Below are 16618 nucleotides of genomic sequence, written 5' to 3'. Positions count from 1 at the left end.
AAAATGGTAGGAGCAGTAGATAGAAGTAGTAGGTAGGAACATTTAGGCTGGAGCATTAGGTAGAAACATTATGCAGAAGTATTAAGTTGAAATATTAGGCAGGAGCATTAGGAAGAAGATAAAAGGAACATTAGCTAGGAGCCTCAGCAAACACTGCACCAGAGTTGCTCTCTGCCGGTGACCGGTTAAGGTGAGGCATTAAAGGCTAAGAAATGGCACTGGAGTCCACTAGTTATGGACTCTATTGCCCTGGCCACTCCAATGAAAAAGTTCCAGTTGGGAAGAGGTATCAGAGATATAGATAGGTAGAAGAAAGGGAGAGGTAAGAAGAATTTCAGTCTTGGAGACAGCAGTAATGAGTGAAATGGAGCAATAGTTGAAGGGTTAGATTGGTGGATGAAGGATGAAGAACATTAAGGCATACTTCTAAGTAAGAAAAGTGTGGATGTTTAGACAGAGATGTTTTGGCAAGCAAGGCTAGGAGCTAGCTTAGAGATGCACTTTTCCAGGACTCCAGGATGTATGCCATCTTGGCCATATGCTTTATACACTTGGAGCTGGGAAAGTACTCAAAAGACCCTTTGTGAAGAAATACAGGAGGTGGCATAGATTCATTGGGAAAAAATATGCAGAATCATCTAAAGTTGAATTAGAGGAATGAATGTACCAAAAAGTGCAGCTTTTTTTAGCTGGAGAGTCAGCTATAAACTGATCAGGTTGGAATAGAGGAAAATTATGGAAGCCATTGGAAATGCTTTTTGTTTAGGACCAGAAAGACGTCTTAGTCTAAGAATTCAGGTAAGTGCACACTTTCTTTTTATGAAAATGTGCTTTACTTTGCAAGCAGCTTTGCAGTGGTTTCAGGGGAAAAATGAAGATGAAGTGTGAATCAGGGGAAGGGAAGACTTTCATGGTATAAGTATGCATTGTTCTTGATGCAACAGGTACCTGAGCAGGGAAGATCAATTCATCATTATGGGAAGAAATTTAAAGTAGAAGAAGGGATTGAAGATTCTGTCCCAACCAAGGTAATCTTCATCGAATATTTGGAACAAAAAAATGCATCCTGGCCAGTGAAGCAGTACCTATCCCGAGGAAGGTTGGTAAAGACTCGAAACCAGGAAGACTGCTGAGTTCTCCCAGATAAAGGGTAGCTCTGATAGAAAAAAGAATGTGGTCAAAGGACCCTTAATGGGGCAGAAGCAGTGTATGTATAGTGGGAGGGTTCAGAAGTAAAAAAGAGGTCAAGTGTATTGGAAGCATAGTTGTGATGGTTAGGAACTTATGTTGAGTGTTTGTTTATTTGTTCCAGATTGTTGGGGGGGGGGACCTAAACTACATTGAGGTAATCCCAAGTAGAGCCAAACTAGTCTTGTACATAGACATAGTCATTTATCTAACAACAGCCTTGTGACTAAAACCTGTAGTAGACATTAGTTACTGTAACTCCATACTGTGTGAAAAGGTACCTTTGACAATTATGTTGTTCCCTTCCACTCGGTAATTTTCTTCCCATTGAGAGTCCTACTCTTATGCCTGCCAGAAAGTCCGTCTTTTTCCAACATCTTGTTGGGAACAGTGTTACAGTCCAACAACATTCATCTGTCTTTTATATGTATGTGAGTTTCCTTTTTATGGGATATTAGATAACAGTGATGTCTCTATGGTTGTTTAATTTGTTTATGGATGGGGTTGTTAGGGAGGTAAATGCAAGAGTTTTGGAAAGAGGGGCAAGTATGAAGTCTGTTGGGGATGAGAGAGCTTGGGAAGTGAGTCAGTTGTTGTTCGCTGATGATACAGCGCTGGTGGCTGATTCATGTGAGAAACTGCAGAAGCTGGTGACTGAGTTTGGTAAAGTGTGTGAAAGAGGAAAGTTAAGAGTAAATGTGAATAAGAGCAAGGTTATTAGGTACAGTAGGGTTGAGGGTCAAGTCAATTGGGAGGTAAGTTTGAATGGAGAAAAACTGAAGGAAGTAAAGTGTTTTAGATATCTAGGAGTGGATCTGGCAGCGGATGGAAGCATGGAAGCGGAAGTGGATCATAGGGTGGGGGAGGGGGCAAAAATCCTGGGAGCCTTGAAGAATGTGTGGAAGTCGAGAACATTATCTCTGAAAGCAAAAATGGGTATGTTTGAAGGAATAGTAGTTCCAACAATGTTGTATGGTTGCGAGGCGTGGGCTATGGATAGAGTTGTGCGCAGGAGGATGGATGTGCTGGAAATGAGATGTTTGAGGACAATGTGTGGTGTGAGGTGGTTTGATCGAGTAAGTAACGTAAGGGTAAGAGAGATGTGTGGAAATAAAAAGAGCGTGGTTGAGAGAGCAGAAGAGGGTGTTTTGAAATGGTTTGGGCACATGGAGAGAATGAGTGAGGAAAGATTGACTAAGAGGATATATGTGTCGGAGGTGGAGGGAACGAGGAGAAGTGGGAGACCAAATTGGAGGTGGAAAGATGGAGTGAAAAAGATTTTGTGTGATCGGGGCCTGAACATGCAGGAGGGTGAAAGGAGGGCAAGGAATAGAGTGAATTGGATCGATGTGGTATACCGGGGTTGACGTGCTGTCAGTGGATTGAATCAGGGCATGTGAAGCGTCTGGGGTAAACCATGGAAAGCTGTGTAGGTATGTATATTTGTGTGTGTGGACGTATGTATATACATGTGTATGGGGGTGGGTTGGGCCATTTCTTTCGTCTGTTTCCTTGCGCTACCTCGCAAACGCGGGAGACCGGCAAAAAAAAAAAAAAATAGATAACAGTAGATGTTTGTACAGTCTGAAAATCTGCTGCTTATATGTAGCAGGAAAACGGACAGGGGGAGAGTTCTAAAGACATTGGACATTGGGACTAAGCATAGAAGGGGAATTATTTTCCTAGGTATTAGGTTTTGACTGCACTGGTAAGACGATTCTGCACCTTAGTTAAGACTGTATATCTTTTGGCTGCATGTCTTTCAAACTGCCAGTGAAGATGATATTCTTAGATACATATTGCAGTTAAGTGAGATAATTGTCCTTGTATTTGAAAAAGCCATGGTATCAATAAACTGTTTTGAAATTATTGTTAAGAAAGCTACTCTTCTGCATATATCTTAATTATACCTCACGTCTATTCTGAGTATTCAAAAATTAGCCTGGACTAGGGGTTTGAAAGTGTGTACGTATTTTGTGTTACTGTGTTATTTGCAAAGATTTGAAAAATATTTTATTTTTCTTGATGACTGTTAATAGTTTCAGATCATCATGTAATTTATCTTATTGGCAGGATATTACCGCTGGCATAAGAAGAACTACATTCAATCAAGAATCATTATTGATCTTGTAGGAGAGTCACGCCCATGCCAGTGTCATGGACGCTCTGAGATTTGTGATGCTGAAACTGGTGTGTGTAAGGTAAGATGCTCTTGTCATGTTTACTATATTTGCTGTTTTCAGGTCCTACTGGAAAGCCATTTACAAATGTGGATGAAAGTCCTTTCCAAATTAATTTTTTGTGATGTATAATCAAACATGTTAATTCCAGCCATTGATGTAAGTTAGCAGATGTCACTAGTAAGTGATTGACATGCATTGTAAGTAGTTCAACTTATGTTTTGTAAGTGTCGCATTAACAGTAGGCCCAAGTCCCTCATTTTGCCCTTTGATGTCATTCTAGATTGTGCTTTTGAATACTGAAGAAATTTCACCTAGTAAAGAGTTGCCAGTGTTTGGTAGCCACCATACATATATTTGTATGTAATGAAGATGGATGATAAGCATTTACTTTGTCATGCTTATTTTACCATTACTCCTGGATTCCAAAGTTTCATAGTTTCTGAAGAGAGAAGTTCAAGACTGCATAGATTTGTTGCCATCGTTGACTTTTGCTTATTGATTTGTCTACATGACAGTTATTGAATGTAAGATATACTAGCATTGCAGTGAATTTAGATTAATGACTGGTGTTCAGTTCCAGCCTCATTGCTTACATTGTAGCTAGAAATGGCAGACAGTGCACCAATAAAAATATGCACTCATTAAGGTTTAGTGACATCTCATGAATTTTCAACCATATATTAGGTTGGGGGAAATGATAAACTTGCTGCTATCTTAGCTGGGAACAAGAGTCAACTTGAGTAATCTTATTGACTGTTTAGCCTCAGATGTTTGCTGAATGTGCCCACCTTAGGCATGCATGAATGAATTGTTGAAGATAGAGCAGCAAGGCTAAACAGGCCTTAGTGATTGGTACCCATTTTTACAGACACTTGGTGATATGAATGAAATTCATTTTTCAGTCAGTTTGTTTAACCCATTGCCTGGTGATGTACCATATACAGCTTGGGGTGCCTCTGGCACTTGACTGTCATTGTTTTGTATGTGGCACTGCACATTTAAGAGTCCTAGGCATGATAAAAGAGCAGAGTAGAGAAACTAAATTAGTTTTCAAATCCATAGTCTCTGATTTTTTCAGCTCAAATGCTCAGTAACAAAAAGAGATCTGTAGGGGGTAAAATGTCATTTTTGCACTGCCCAGGTATCAAAGAAAATGTATATAGGTAGTGTATATAGGTTTATGTATATAATTAAGAGATGTATTTAATTCATATAACACATTGAAAAATATATCATGGTTGCTTCATGAAATGTGTGTATGTTATGCCACAAGGGGGCATGTGTTATGCTTGGCAGTGTTTATTCATTTGATAATTTCATCATAGTCAAAAAATAGTTTTTTTTTCATTTTTTGAAAGTTGCTGCTCTGAGAGCACATCAGTATTCAGAGCAGCTGCAGTTAGTGTATTAAGAATGTGGTAGAAGGAGAAGTTCATAGCAGTTCTTAATCTTTTTAATTTCTTTGATTTTTTGCTTGTCATCTCTATCTGTATCTCTGACGCCCATTTCCTCTGGGAACTCCCTTCAAAAGTCCCACTTATCCCTGTCCATACATGCCTTCCTCACATTCACCATTCCAAGCATTCTTCCCCCATTTCTCTCCCCTCAGTACTCATACACTATTTCTCCATGTCATGGGTGGTTTTCTTTTCACACTAGCCCTTTTAATCATACTATCAAACATTCTTCTTGTAAACTCCCTGTCTTGAATTCTTTCCACTTTCCCAGACCACCTCCAAATAGTATACTTTCTTCATTCCATCTAACCTTATCGCATGCTCCTCTCAAGTAATTTGTATCCACAGCTTGGATTGTTGACTTCTGTGCCACTTACATGAATTGCATAATGATGTCTGTTTCTGATCATATTATCTTATAATGTTTTACATTTCATTGGCATGCAAGAGATTATTATCATTAATGATTTGCTAGCAGTTGATCCACCCAAAGCCTGAAATGTATGATGAAGCTATTAGTGTGTTTTTGATAACCTCTTCCATGGTGAGGAAACTGACCCATTGGATGAGGACTCCCTTAGTAACCTCCTCACTGGAGTAGCATATAGTGATCCTACCTAAAGTGAGGCCTGGGTGTATATAGACAAGTAGATGAATAGATTGTGAAATGAATATCAAATGAGATGCTAAGGATATTTGCAGAAATAGGATGTGCAGTATTTATTTGTATTTGTTATAAGTGTCTGGCCTATCCTATGTAAATGGGTTGGATGAAGTGCATAAAACCATAAACATTACTCACAAGTATCTTAAATACAGCCAGAGTATTAAAGTGAACATTGTTTCAGGTTTTGTAATGCTTCGCCTTGCCTACAGATTTATTCCATTGATGCATTTATTCACTCTTCCACCTTGGTTACTTTTGATACCTTTAGCCATACTACCGTCATCTGCCATATATTTTGTATGGCTGCATGAACTTGAGAAGTTTTCTTCCTTTTACCATCTATAATTTAAAAGTGAGGTTAAGAGGTAGGGCCTTGTCAAGAGATAGTGCCTCACAAATTTAAGACTCCTCCTCCATACATATGAATAGATAATCAGATAGGTAATACACACCCTGATTTACTCACATATGCTAGTATAAATACCTTAAGGTGAATGTAGATCCTGAGATGTCAAAGTAACTTTCTTTAGTACCATCTTTATTGCCACAAATTTTAGCTTCAGAAACTCAGTTCTATATGTATTTTCAGAACTGCCGCGATAACACCATGGGTGATCACTGTGAAGTTTGTGCTACTGGGTACTATGGTGATCCTGCTGTAGGACGATGCAAACCTTGCGCTTGCCCTTCCCGAGAACAAAATTTTGCTGAAACCTGCCAAGCTGATCGCTTTGCTGAGTATATTTGCCATTGTCGCACTGGCTATACTGGTGATAAATGTGATAGGTAAATTGGCTTCCTTTGTATAGAACTTGATGTTAGGCTGTGCATCAATAGTAAGTGGAATGTAGTAAAGCAAAGCAGTGAAAGGGATTGCAAAGACTGACAAAGGTCTGTGGGTGGAAAATGAAGTTGTGATTAGACTGAAGAACTAAAAGAATTGTGAGATACAAGGAAAGGATAAGATTGGAATTTATGTCCCCATGGAAAGGTCTAAGGGGTCTGGATGTGGGATAGGGGAGAAAGAATACTTCTCATGTGTTCCCAGCATGTTGTAGAAGGCGGCTAAAAGGGAAGGGAGCAGGGGGCTGGAAATCCTCCCCTCTTATTTTTAGTTTTCCTAAAGAAGGAACAGAGGAGTGGGCTAAATGAGGATATTCCCTCAAAGGCTTAGTCCTCTGTCCTTAACACTCCCTTGCTAATGCGGGAAATGGCAAATAGTATTAAAAAAAAAATTGTCTGTATTACTTCTTGCACTCAAATTTGGGTAGGCAATGTGTTGTTTTGGATCTCAAAGCTTGACGTGATTAGGGTACTTCAAGTTCTCTTCAGATTTCAATGCAGCACAGACTTCATGAAATTGCAGATCATATAGAAAAAATGCTCCTAACATTAAGATATTTTTGTCCCAAAACTGCTAATGATCATTACATGATAATTTACAATAGAATTTATTTTTGTATTATTTTTTGTATGCATACTTGATAGCCGTTTTCCACATCAGCAAGGTAGCACCAGGAAACAGGTGAAGAATGACCCATCCACTCATATACACATCTTTTTTTCTTTCAAACTATTCGCCATTTCCCGCGTTAGCGAGGTAGCATTAAGAACAGAGGACTGGGCCTTTGAGGGAATATCCTCACCTGGCCCCCTTCTCTGTTCCTTCTTTTGGAAAATTGAAAAAAAAAAAAAACGAGAGGGAAGGATATATCTTTCTTTCTTTCATACTATTCGCAATTTCCCGTGTTAGCGAGGTAGCGTTATGAACAGAGGACTGGGCCATTGAGGGAATATCTTCACCTGGCCCCATTCTCTGTTCCTTCTTTTGGAAAATTGAAAAAAAAAAAAAAACGAGAGGGAAGGATTTCCAGCCACCCGCTCCCTCCCCTTTTAGTTGCCTTTTTTTTTTTTTCCAAAAAGAAGGAACAGAGAAGGGGGCCAGGTGAGGGTATTCCCTCAAAGGCCCAGTCCTCTGTTCTTAACGCTACCTCGCTATCGCGGGAAATGGCGAATAGTATGAAAAAAAAAAAAATATATATATATATATATATATATATATATATATATATATATGTGTGTGTGTGTGTGGATGTAACCAAGATGTGAAAAAAGGAGAGATAGGTAGTATGTTTGAGGAAAGGAACCTGGATGTTTTGGCTCTGAGTGAAACGAAGCTCAAGGGTAAAGGGGAAGAGTGGTTTGGGAATGTCTGGGGAGTAAAGTCAGGGGTTAGTGAGAGGACAAGAGCAAGGGAAGGAGTAGCAATACTCCTGAAACAGGAGTTGTGGGAGTATGTGATAGAGTGTAAGAAAGTAAATTCTCGATTAATATGGGTAAAACTGAAAGTTGATGGAGAGAGGTGGGTGATTATTGGTGCATATGCACCTGGGCATGAGAAGAAAGATCAAGAGAGGCAAGTGTTTTGGGAGCAGCTGAATGAGTGTGTTAGTGGTTTTGATGCACGAGACCGGGTTATAGTGATGGATGATTTGAATGCAAAGGTGAGTAATGTGGCAGTTGAGGGAATAATTGGTATACATGGGGTGTTCAGTGTTGTAAATGGAAATGGTGAAGAGCTTGTAGATTTATGTGCTGAAAAAGGACTGATGATTGGGAATACCTGGTTTAAAAAGCGAGATATACATAAGTATACTTATGTAAGTAGGAGAGATGGCCAGAGAGCGTTATTGGATTACGTGTTAATTGACAGGCGTGCGAAAGAGAGACTTTTGGATGTTAATGTGCTGAGAGGTGCAACTGGAGGGATGTCTGATCATTATCTTGTGGAGGCTAAGGTGAAGATTTGTATGGGTTTTCAGAAAAGAAGAGTGAATGGTGGGGTGAAGAGGGTGGTGAGAGTAAGTGAGCTTGAGAAGGAGACCTGTGTGAGGAAGTACCAGGAGAGACTGAGTACAGAATGGAAAAAGGTGAGAACAATGGAAGCAAGGGGAGTGGGGGAGGAATGGGATGTATTTAGGGAATCAGTGATGGATTGCGCAAAAGATGCTTGTGGCATGAGAAGAGTGGGAGGTGGGTTGATTAGAAAGGGTAGTGAGTGGTGGGATGAAGAAGTAAGAGTATTAGTGAAAGAGAAGAGAGAGGCATTTGGACGATTTTTGCAGGGAAAAAATGCAATTGAGTGGGAGATGTATAAAAGAAAGAGACAGGAGGTCAAGAGAAAGGTGCAAGAGGTGAAAAAAAGGGCAAATGAGAGTTGGGGTGAGAGAGTATCATTAAATTTTAGGGAGAATAAAAAGATGTTCTGGAAGGAGGTAAATAAAGTGCGTAAGACAAGGGAGCAAATGGGAACTTCAGTGAAGGGCGCAAATGGGGAGGTGATAACAAGTAGTGGTGATGTGAGAAGGAGATGGAGTGAGTATTTTGAAGGTTTGTTGAATGTGTTTGATGATAGAGTGGCAGATATAGGGTGTTTTGGTCGAGGTGGTGTGCAAAGTGAGAGGGTTAGGGAAAATGATTTGGTAAACAGAGAAGAGGTAGTGAAAGCTTTGCGGAAGATGAAAGCCGGCAAGGCAGCAGGTTTGGATGGTATTGCAGTGGAATTTATTAAAAAAGGGGGTGACTCTATTGTTGACTGGTTGGTAAGGTTATTTAATGTATGTATGACTCATAGTGAGGTGCCTGAGGATTGGCGGAATGCGTGCATAGTGCCATTGTACAAAGGCAAAGGGGATAAGAGTGAGTGCTCAAATTACAGAGGTATAAGTTTGTTGGGCACCTCACCATGAGTCATACATACATTAAATAACCTTACCAACCAGTCAACAATACAGTCACCCCCTTTTTTAATAAATTCCACTGCAATACCATCCAAACCTGCTGCCTTGAAGAATGTATGTGAGAAATACTTAGAAAAGCAAATGGATTTGTATGTAGCATTTATGGATCTGGAGAAGGCATATGATAGAGTTGATAGAGATGCTCTGTGGAAGGTATTAAGAATATATGGTGTGGGAGGAAAGTTGTTAGAAGCAGTGAAAAGTTTTTATCGAGGATGTAAGGCATGTGTACGTGTAGGAAGAGAGGAAAGTGATTGGTTCTCAGTGAATGTAGGTTTGCGGCAGGGGTGTGTGATGTCTCCATGGTTGTTTAATTTGTTTATGGATGGGGTTGTTAGGGAGGTAAATGCAAGAGTTTTGGAAAGAGGGGCAAGTATGAAGTCTGTTGGGGATGAGAGAGCTTGGGAAGTGAGTCAGTTGTTGTTCGCTGATGATACAGTGCTGGTGGCTGATTCATGTGAGAAACTGCAGAAGCTGGTGACTGAGTTTGGTAAAGTGTGTGGAAGAAGAAAGTTAAGAGTAAATGTGAATAAGAGCAAGGTTATTAGGTACAGTAGGATTGAGGGTCAAGTCAATTGGGAGGTGAGTTTGAATGGAGAAAAACTGGAGGAAGTGAAGTGTTTTAGATATCTGGGAGTGGATCTGGCAGCGGATGGAACCATGGAAGCGGAAGTGGATCATAGGGTGGGGGAGGGGGCGAAAATTCTGGTGGCCTTGAAGAATGTGTGGAAGTCGAGAACATTATCTCGGAAAGCAGAAATGGGTATGTTTGAAGGAATAGTGGTTCCAACAATGTTGTATGGTTGCGAGGCGTGGGCTATGGATAGAGTTGTGCGCAGGAGGATGGATGTGCTGGAAATGAGATGTTTGAGGACAATGTGTGGTGTGAGGTGGTTTGATCGAGTGAGTAACGTAAGGGTAAGAGAGATGTGTGGAAATAAAAAGAGCCTGGTTGAGAGAGCAGAAGAGGGTGTTTTGAAGTGGTTTGGGCACATGGAGAGAATGAGTGAGGAAAGATTGACCAAGAGGATATATGTGTCGGAGGTGGAGGGAACGAGGAGAAGAGGGAGACCAAATTGGAGGTGGAAAGATGGAGTGAAAAAGATTTTGTGTGATCGGGGCCTGAACATGCAGGAGGGTGAAAGGAGGGCAAGGAATAGAGTGAATTGGAGCGATGTGGTATACCGGGGTTGACGTGCTGTCAGTGGATTGAATCGGGGCATGTGAAGCGTCTGGGGTAAACCATGGAAAGCTGTGTAGGTATGTATATTTGCGTGTGTGGACGTATGTATATACATGTGTATGGGGGGGGGGTTGGGCCATTTCTTTCGTCTGTTTCTATATATATATGTGTGTGTGTGTGGAAATAAAAAGAGCGTGATTGAGAGAGCAGAAGAGGGTGTTTTGAAATGGTTTGGGCACATGGAGAGAATGAGTGAGGAAAGATTGACCAAGAGGATATATGTGTCGGAGGTGGAGGGAACGAGGAGAAGTGGGAGACCAAATTGGAGGTGGAAAGATGGAGTGAAAAAGATTTTGTGTGATCGGGGCCTGAACATGCAGGAGGGTGAAAGGCGGGCAAGGAATAGAGTGAATTGGATCAATGTGGTATACCGGGGTTGACGTGCTGTCAGTGGATATATATATATATATATATATATATATATATTTTTTTTTCATTTTTTTTTCATACTATTTGCCATTTCCCGCATTAGCGAGGTAGCGTTAAGAACAGAGAACTGGGTCTTAGAGGGAATATCCTCACCTGACCCCCTTCTCTGTTCCTTCTTTTGGAAAATTAGAAAAAAACGAGAGGGGAGGATTTCCAGCCACCCGCTCCCTCCCCTTTTAGTCGCCTTCTACGACACGCAGGGAATACGTGGGAAGTATTCTTTCTCCCCTATCCCCAGGGATTATATATATATATATATATATATATATATATATATATATATATATATATATATATATATATATATATTTTTTTTTTTTTTTTTTTTTTTTTTTTATACTTTGTCGCTGTCTCCCGCGTTTGCGAGGTAGCGCAAGGAAACAGACGAAAGAAATGGCCCAACCCCCCCCCCCCATACACATGTACATACACACGTCCACACACGCAAATATACATACCTACACAGCTTTCCATGGTTTACCCCAGACGCTTCACATGCCTTGATTCAATCCACTGACAGCACGTCAAACCCTGTATACCACATCGCTCCAATTCACTCTATTCCTTGCCCTCCTTTCACCCTCCTGCATGTTCAGGCCCCGATCACACAAAATCTTTTTCACTCCATCTTTCCACCTCCAATTTGGTCTCCCTCTTCTCCTCGTTCCCTCCACCTCCGACACATATATCCTCTTGGTCAATCTTTCCTCACTCATTCTCTCCATGTGCCCAAACCATTTCAAAACACCCTCTTCTGCTCTCTCAACCACGCTCTTTTTATTTCCACACATCTCTCTTACCCTTACGTTACTTACTCGATCAAACCACCTCACACCACACATTGTCCTCAAACATCTCATTTCCAGCACATCCATCCTCCTGCGCACAACTCTATCCATAGCCCACGCCTCGCAACCATACAACATTGTTGGAACCACTATTCCTTCAAACATACCCATTTTTGCTTTCCGAGATAATGTTCTCGACTTCCACACATTTTTCAAGGCTCCCAAAATTTTCGCCCCCTCCCCCACCCTATGATCCACTTCCGCTTCCATGGTTCCATCCGCTGACAGATCCACTCCCAGATATCTAAAACACTTCACTTCCTCCAGTTTTTCTCCATTCAAACTCACCTCCCAATTGACTTGACCCTCAACCCTACTGTACCTAATAACCTTGCTCTTATTCACATTTACTCTTAACTTTCTTCTTCCACACACTTTACCAAACTCAGTCACCAGCTTCTGCAGTTTCTCACATGAATCAGCCACCAGCGCTGTATCATCAGCGAACAACAACTGACTCACTTCCCAAGCTCTCTCATCCCCAACAGACTTCATACTTGCCCCTCTTTCCAGGACTCTTGCATTTACCTCCCTAACAACCCCATCCATAAACAAATTAAACAACCATGGAGACATCACACATATATATATATATATCTTCTCCTTGTTCCTACAGCCTCTGACACATATATCCTTTTTGTCAGTATCTCCTCACTCATTCTCTCCATATGTCCAAACTACTTCAATACACCCTCTTCTGCTCTCTCAACCGCACACTTTTTATTTCCAGCACATCCACCCTCCTCAGAACAACACTATCTGTAGCCCATGCCTTGCAAGCATACAAAATTGTTGGAACTATTGTTCCTTCAAACATACCCATTTTTGCTCTATGAGATAACGTCCTCTCCTGCACATTCTTCATCGTTCCCAGAACCTGCTCCCCCTCCCCCACCCTGTGACTTACTTCCACTTCCATGGTTCCATTCACTGCTGAGTCCACTCCCAAATATCTAAAACAATTCATTTTCAATTTTTCTCCATTTAAATTTACATCCCAATTAACTTATCCCTCAACTCTACTGAACCTAATAACCTTGCTCTTATTCACATTTACTCTCAACTTTCTCCTTTCACACACTTTTCCAAACTCAGTCACCAACTTCTGCAGTTTCTCACTCAAATCAGGCACCAGAGCTGTATCATCGGCGAACAAAAACTGACTCACATCCCAGGCCCTCTCATCCCCAACAGACTGCATACTCGCCCCTCTTTACAAAATTCTAGCCCTTACCTCCCTAACCACGCCTTCCATAAACAAATTAAACAACCATGGGGGCATCACACACCCCTGCCGCAGACCGACCTTCACTGGGAACCAGTCACTCTCTTCTCTTCTTACTCATACACATGCCTTACATCCTTGGTGTGTGTGAAACTTTTCACTGCTTCCAGCAACTTATCTCCCACACTGTATACTCTTAAGACCTTCCACAAACCATCTCTATCAACCGTTTCATATGCTTTCTCTGGATCCATAAATGCTACATACAAATCCATCTGTTTTTCTAAGTATTTCTCACACATTCTTCAAAGCAAACACCTGGTCCACACAACCTCTTCCACTTCTGAAACCACACTACTCCCCAGTCTGATGTTCTGTACATGCCTTCACCCTCTCAATCAATACCCTCCCATACAGTTTCCCAGGTATACTCACGAAACTTATGCCTCTGTCGTTTGAACACTCACCTTCATCCCCTTTGCCTTTGTACAGTGGCACTGCATGCATTCTGCCAATCCTCAGGCACTTCACCAGGAAACGTACATACATTGAATATCCCTACCAGCCAATCAACAACACAGTCACCCCCTTTCTTGTTAAATTCACCTGCAATGCCATCAAAACCCACCATCTTGCCAGATTTCGTCTTCTGCAAAGCTTTCACTACCTCTTCTCTCTCATCCAAACCATCCTTTCTGACTTTCTTACTTCGCTTACCACCCTGACGAAAACACCCTACATCTGCCACTCTATCATTAAATACATTCGACAAACCTTCAAAATATTCACTCTATCTCTCCGTCTCACTTCATCACTACCTGTTATCTCTTTCCCCCGCACCGCTTCCACTGATGTTCCCATTTGTTCTCTTTTCTTACGCATTTTATTTACCTCCTTCCAAAACATATTTTTATTCTCTCAATAAAGTAAACAGTTAGTGTCATGCCATCCCTTCTTTGTTTGTCTTTTTTTTTCTTGATGTTACCGTCCAAGTACTTGTTCAGAGCATGGAAGGTTTTCACGAAAGATCTTGCAGTAGGTGATCATATGGTTCACAGTGTTGATTGCAATGATTGTCAGTATCACTTGAGAATTCTCTTTTAATTAAATGTAAAATAATAGGAAATGGCTGATTCTGGTGAAGGCTGAGATGCTCTAGGCTCCCTTGACTGAGTTAACTCCATGTCATCTTACAAGTCAGCAATACCAAACAATAACAGCATTGAATATGTCATCGTTTGGGCTTTGTGATATTACAAGAATTACCTCCTGGCTGGGAATGATGTTGCATGGTTAGCATTGGCAATCTCATCCTCTTCTGAAAGATTCATCAGCAAAAATTTAGCTGGATGTAAATGGAGCTTTAGAAATTTGTTTTACATATTGTATAGGAATACTTTAAGATGAATTTATTACTGCATATTCTGTTATGAGTTGATAGGTTTTAGTATTTTTATAGTTCATTAGCATGTGCTTATCCCTCTACCAATTTAGGAGTGCTTTTATAAAGTTGTTAAGAGTACTTTTGCAAGCTTTTATGAGATTGATGAATAGGAACATATTTTTCAAGTTATTCGTACTTTAAACATCCAGTCATTGAAGGGCAGTTTATATGATAAGTACATGAAATGGTGTATGTATCAATTATACACAGAAGATGTAAGCCCCTGCCTGAATTACATTGATGAGTGAGTTTGATGTTACATGTTATAAGAGTCTTTGAGAGTGTGAATAACTTTTACAAAATATGACTGAAAAGGAGTACATGAACAAAAGCCACATAATCAGTGTTAGCTTACTAAAATAAGGGAGCAGTTGAGAAAGTGTTAACAAGCAAAGAAGAGATGAAGAGGAGATGGAGTGAGTATTTTGATGGACTGTTGAATGTGTTGCAGAGGCAACAGATGTGAAGTGTTTGGGTCATGGAGGTATGTTGAGCGAGTGTTGTGGCAAGTGATTTAATGTAAAGAGGAGTTATTGAATGCTTTGCATTAGGTGAAGTGTGGTAAAGCTGCTAAATTTCTTAAGAAATGGATGTGACTGTTGTTGATTGGTTGATTGAAATTTTAGATGTATGTGTAGCTCAAGGGGAGATGATTAAATGAGTGAGAGTAGAATTGATTGTTAACACATTCACATATGTGTTTGCTCTTGGGTATGTACACATGCAAGTATTGATGAATGATGCATTCATCCAAAACAGATTATAAGCTAGTGACAAACCCATTGCCAAATTCCAAAACTTCAAAGTGCTAACAGTATTTGGATGCTTAGGTATTTAGCAAACTCCTGGTTTCTTATCACCCTTCTAAGTGCTAACAGTATTTGAAAGTTAAGGTATTTAGCAAACCCTGCTGACAGTAGATATGCACATGATAGTGATTTTTATTGATAGATGTTATAAAGAAATAAGAAATTACAATGACAAGTAAAGAGTTGATGTGAACAAATGAGGCTCATCTTCATTTGTTTTGGCACTACCTCATTAAGATAGAAAGTGGCAAACAAGAATGAAAAATCTAGAAGTCATAAGGTTGATAGATAAATGTAGGACCTGTGGAAAGAGATTAAGACATTGCAAAAATCCTGTTAAGCAATACTGTTGCTAATTCTGATTATCCTCATAAAACCAAAGATGTTCTTAGAAGATGATTTAATTTAATTTTATTTATTTATATATATGTATATATATTATCCCTGGGGATAGGGGAGAAAGAATGCTTCCCACGTATTCCCTGCGTGTTGTAGAAGGCAACTAAAACAGGAGGGAGCGGGGGGCTGGTAATCCTCTCTCTCTCTCTCTCTCTCTTTTTTTTCCCAATGGAAGGAACAGAGAAGGGGGCCAGGTGAGGGTATTCCTTCAAAGGCCCAGTCCTCTGTTCTTAAAGCTACCTCGCTAACGCGGGAAATGGCGAAAAAAGATTTTCACATAACATTGTCGGAACCACTATTCCTTCAAACATACCCATTTTTTCTTTCCGAGATAATGTTCTCGACTTCCACACATTCTTCAATGCTCCCAGAACTTTCGTCCTCTCCCCCACCCTATGATTCACTTCTGCTTCCATGGTTCCATCCACTGCCAAATCCACTCCCAGATATCTAAAACCCTTCACTTCCTCCAGTTTTTCTCCATTCACACTTACTTCCCAATTGACTTGTCCCTCAATCCTACTGTACCTAATAACCTTGCTCTTATTCACATGTACTCTCAGCTTTCTTCTTTCACACACTTTACCAAACTCAGTCACCAGCTTCTGCAGTTTCTCACCCGGATCAGCCACCAGCGCTGTATCATCACTGAACAACAATTGACTCACTTCCCAAGCTCTCTCATCCACAACAGACTGCACACTTGCCCCTCTCTCCAAAACTCTTGCATTCACCTCCTTGACAACTCCATCCATAAACAAATTAAACAACCATGGAGACATCACACACCCCTGCCGCAAACCTACATTCACTGAGAACCAGTCACTTTCCTCTCTTCCTACACGTACACAAACCTTACATCCTAGATAAAAACTTTTCACTGCTTCTAACAACTTGCCTCCCTCACCATATATTCTTGATACCTT

The 16618-nt window shown here is 40.6% G+C and overlaps 1 protein-coding gene across 3 annotated transcripts in view; it reads left to right on the top strand.

Annotated features, from left to right (window-relative positions):
• The window catches only part of LOC139764368 (laminin subunit alpha-1-like), a 142962-nt gene that overhangs the window by 16040 nt on the left and 110304 nt on the right, over positions 1-16618 (top strand). For all 3 annotated transcript variants that reach the window (XM_071690905.1, XM_071690904.1, XM_071690903.1), the window contains 2 exons: positions 3262-3389; positions 6085-6281. In XM_071690905.1, coding sequence (XP_071547006.1) covers positions 3262-3389; positions 6085-6281 — 325 coding nt within the window. The remainder of the gene's footprint in view (positions 1-3261; positions 3390-6084; positions 6282-16618) is intronic.

Source organism: Panulirus ornatus, chromosome 49, assembly GCF_036320965.1.
Source record: "Panulirus ornatus isolate Po-2019 chromosome 49, ASM3632096v1, whole genome shotgun sequence".
Classification (NCBI taxonomy): Eukaryota; Metazoa; Arthropoda; class Malacostraca; order Decapoda; family Palinuridae; genus Panulirus; species Panulirus ornatus.
Note: the sequence above shows the minus strand (reverse complement) of the source record. Positions and strands in the feature narration are given on the sequence as shown.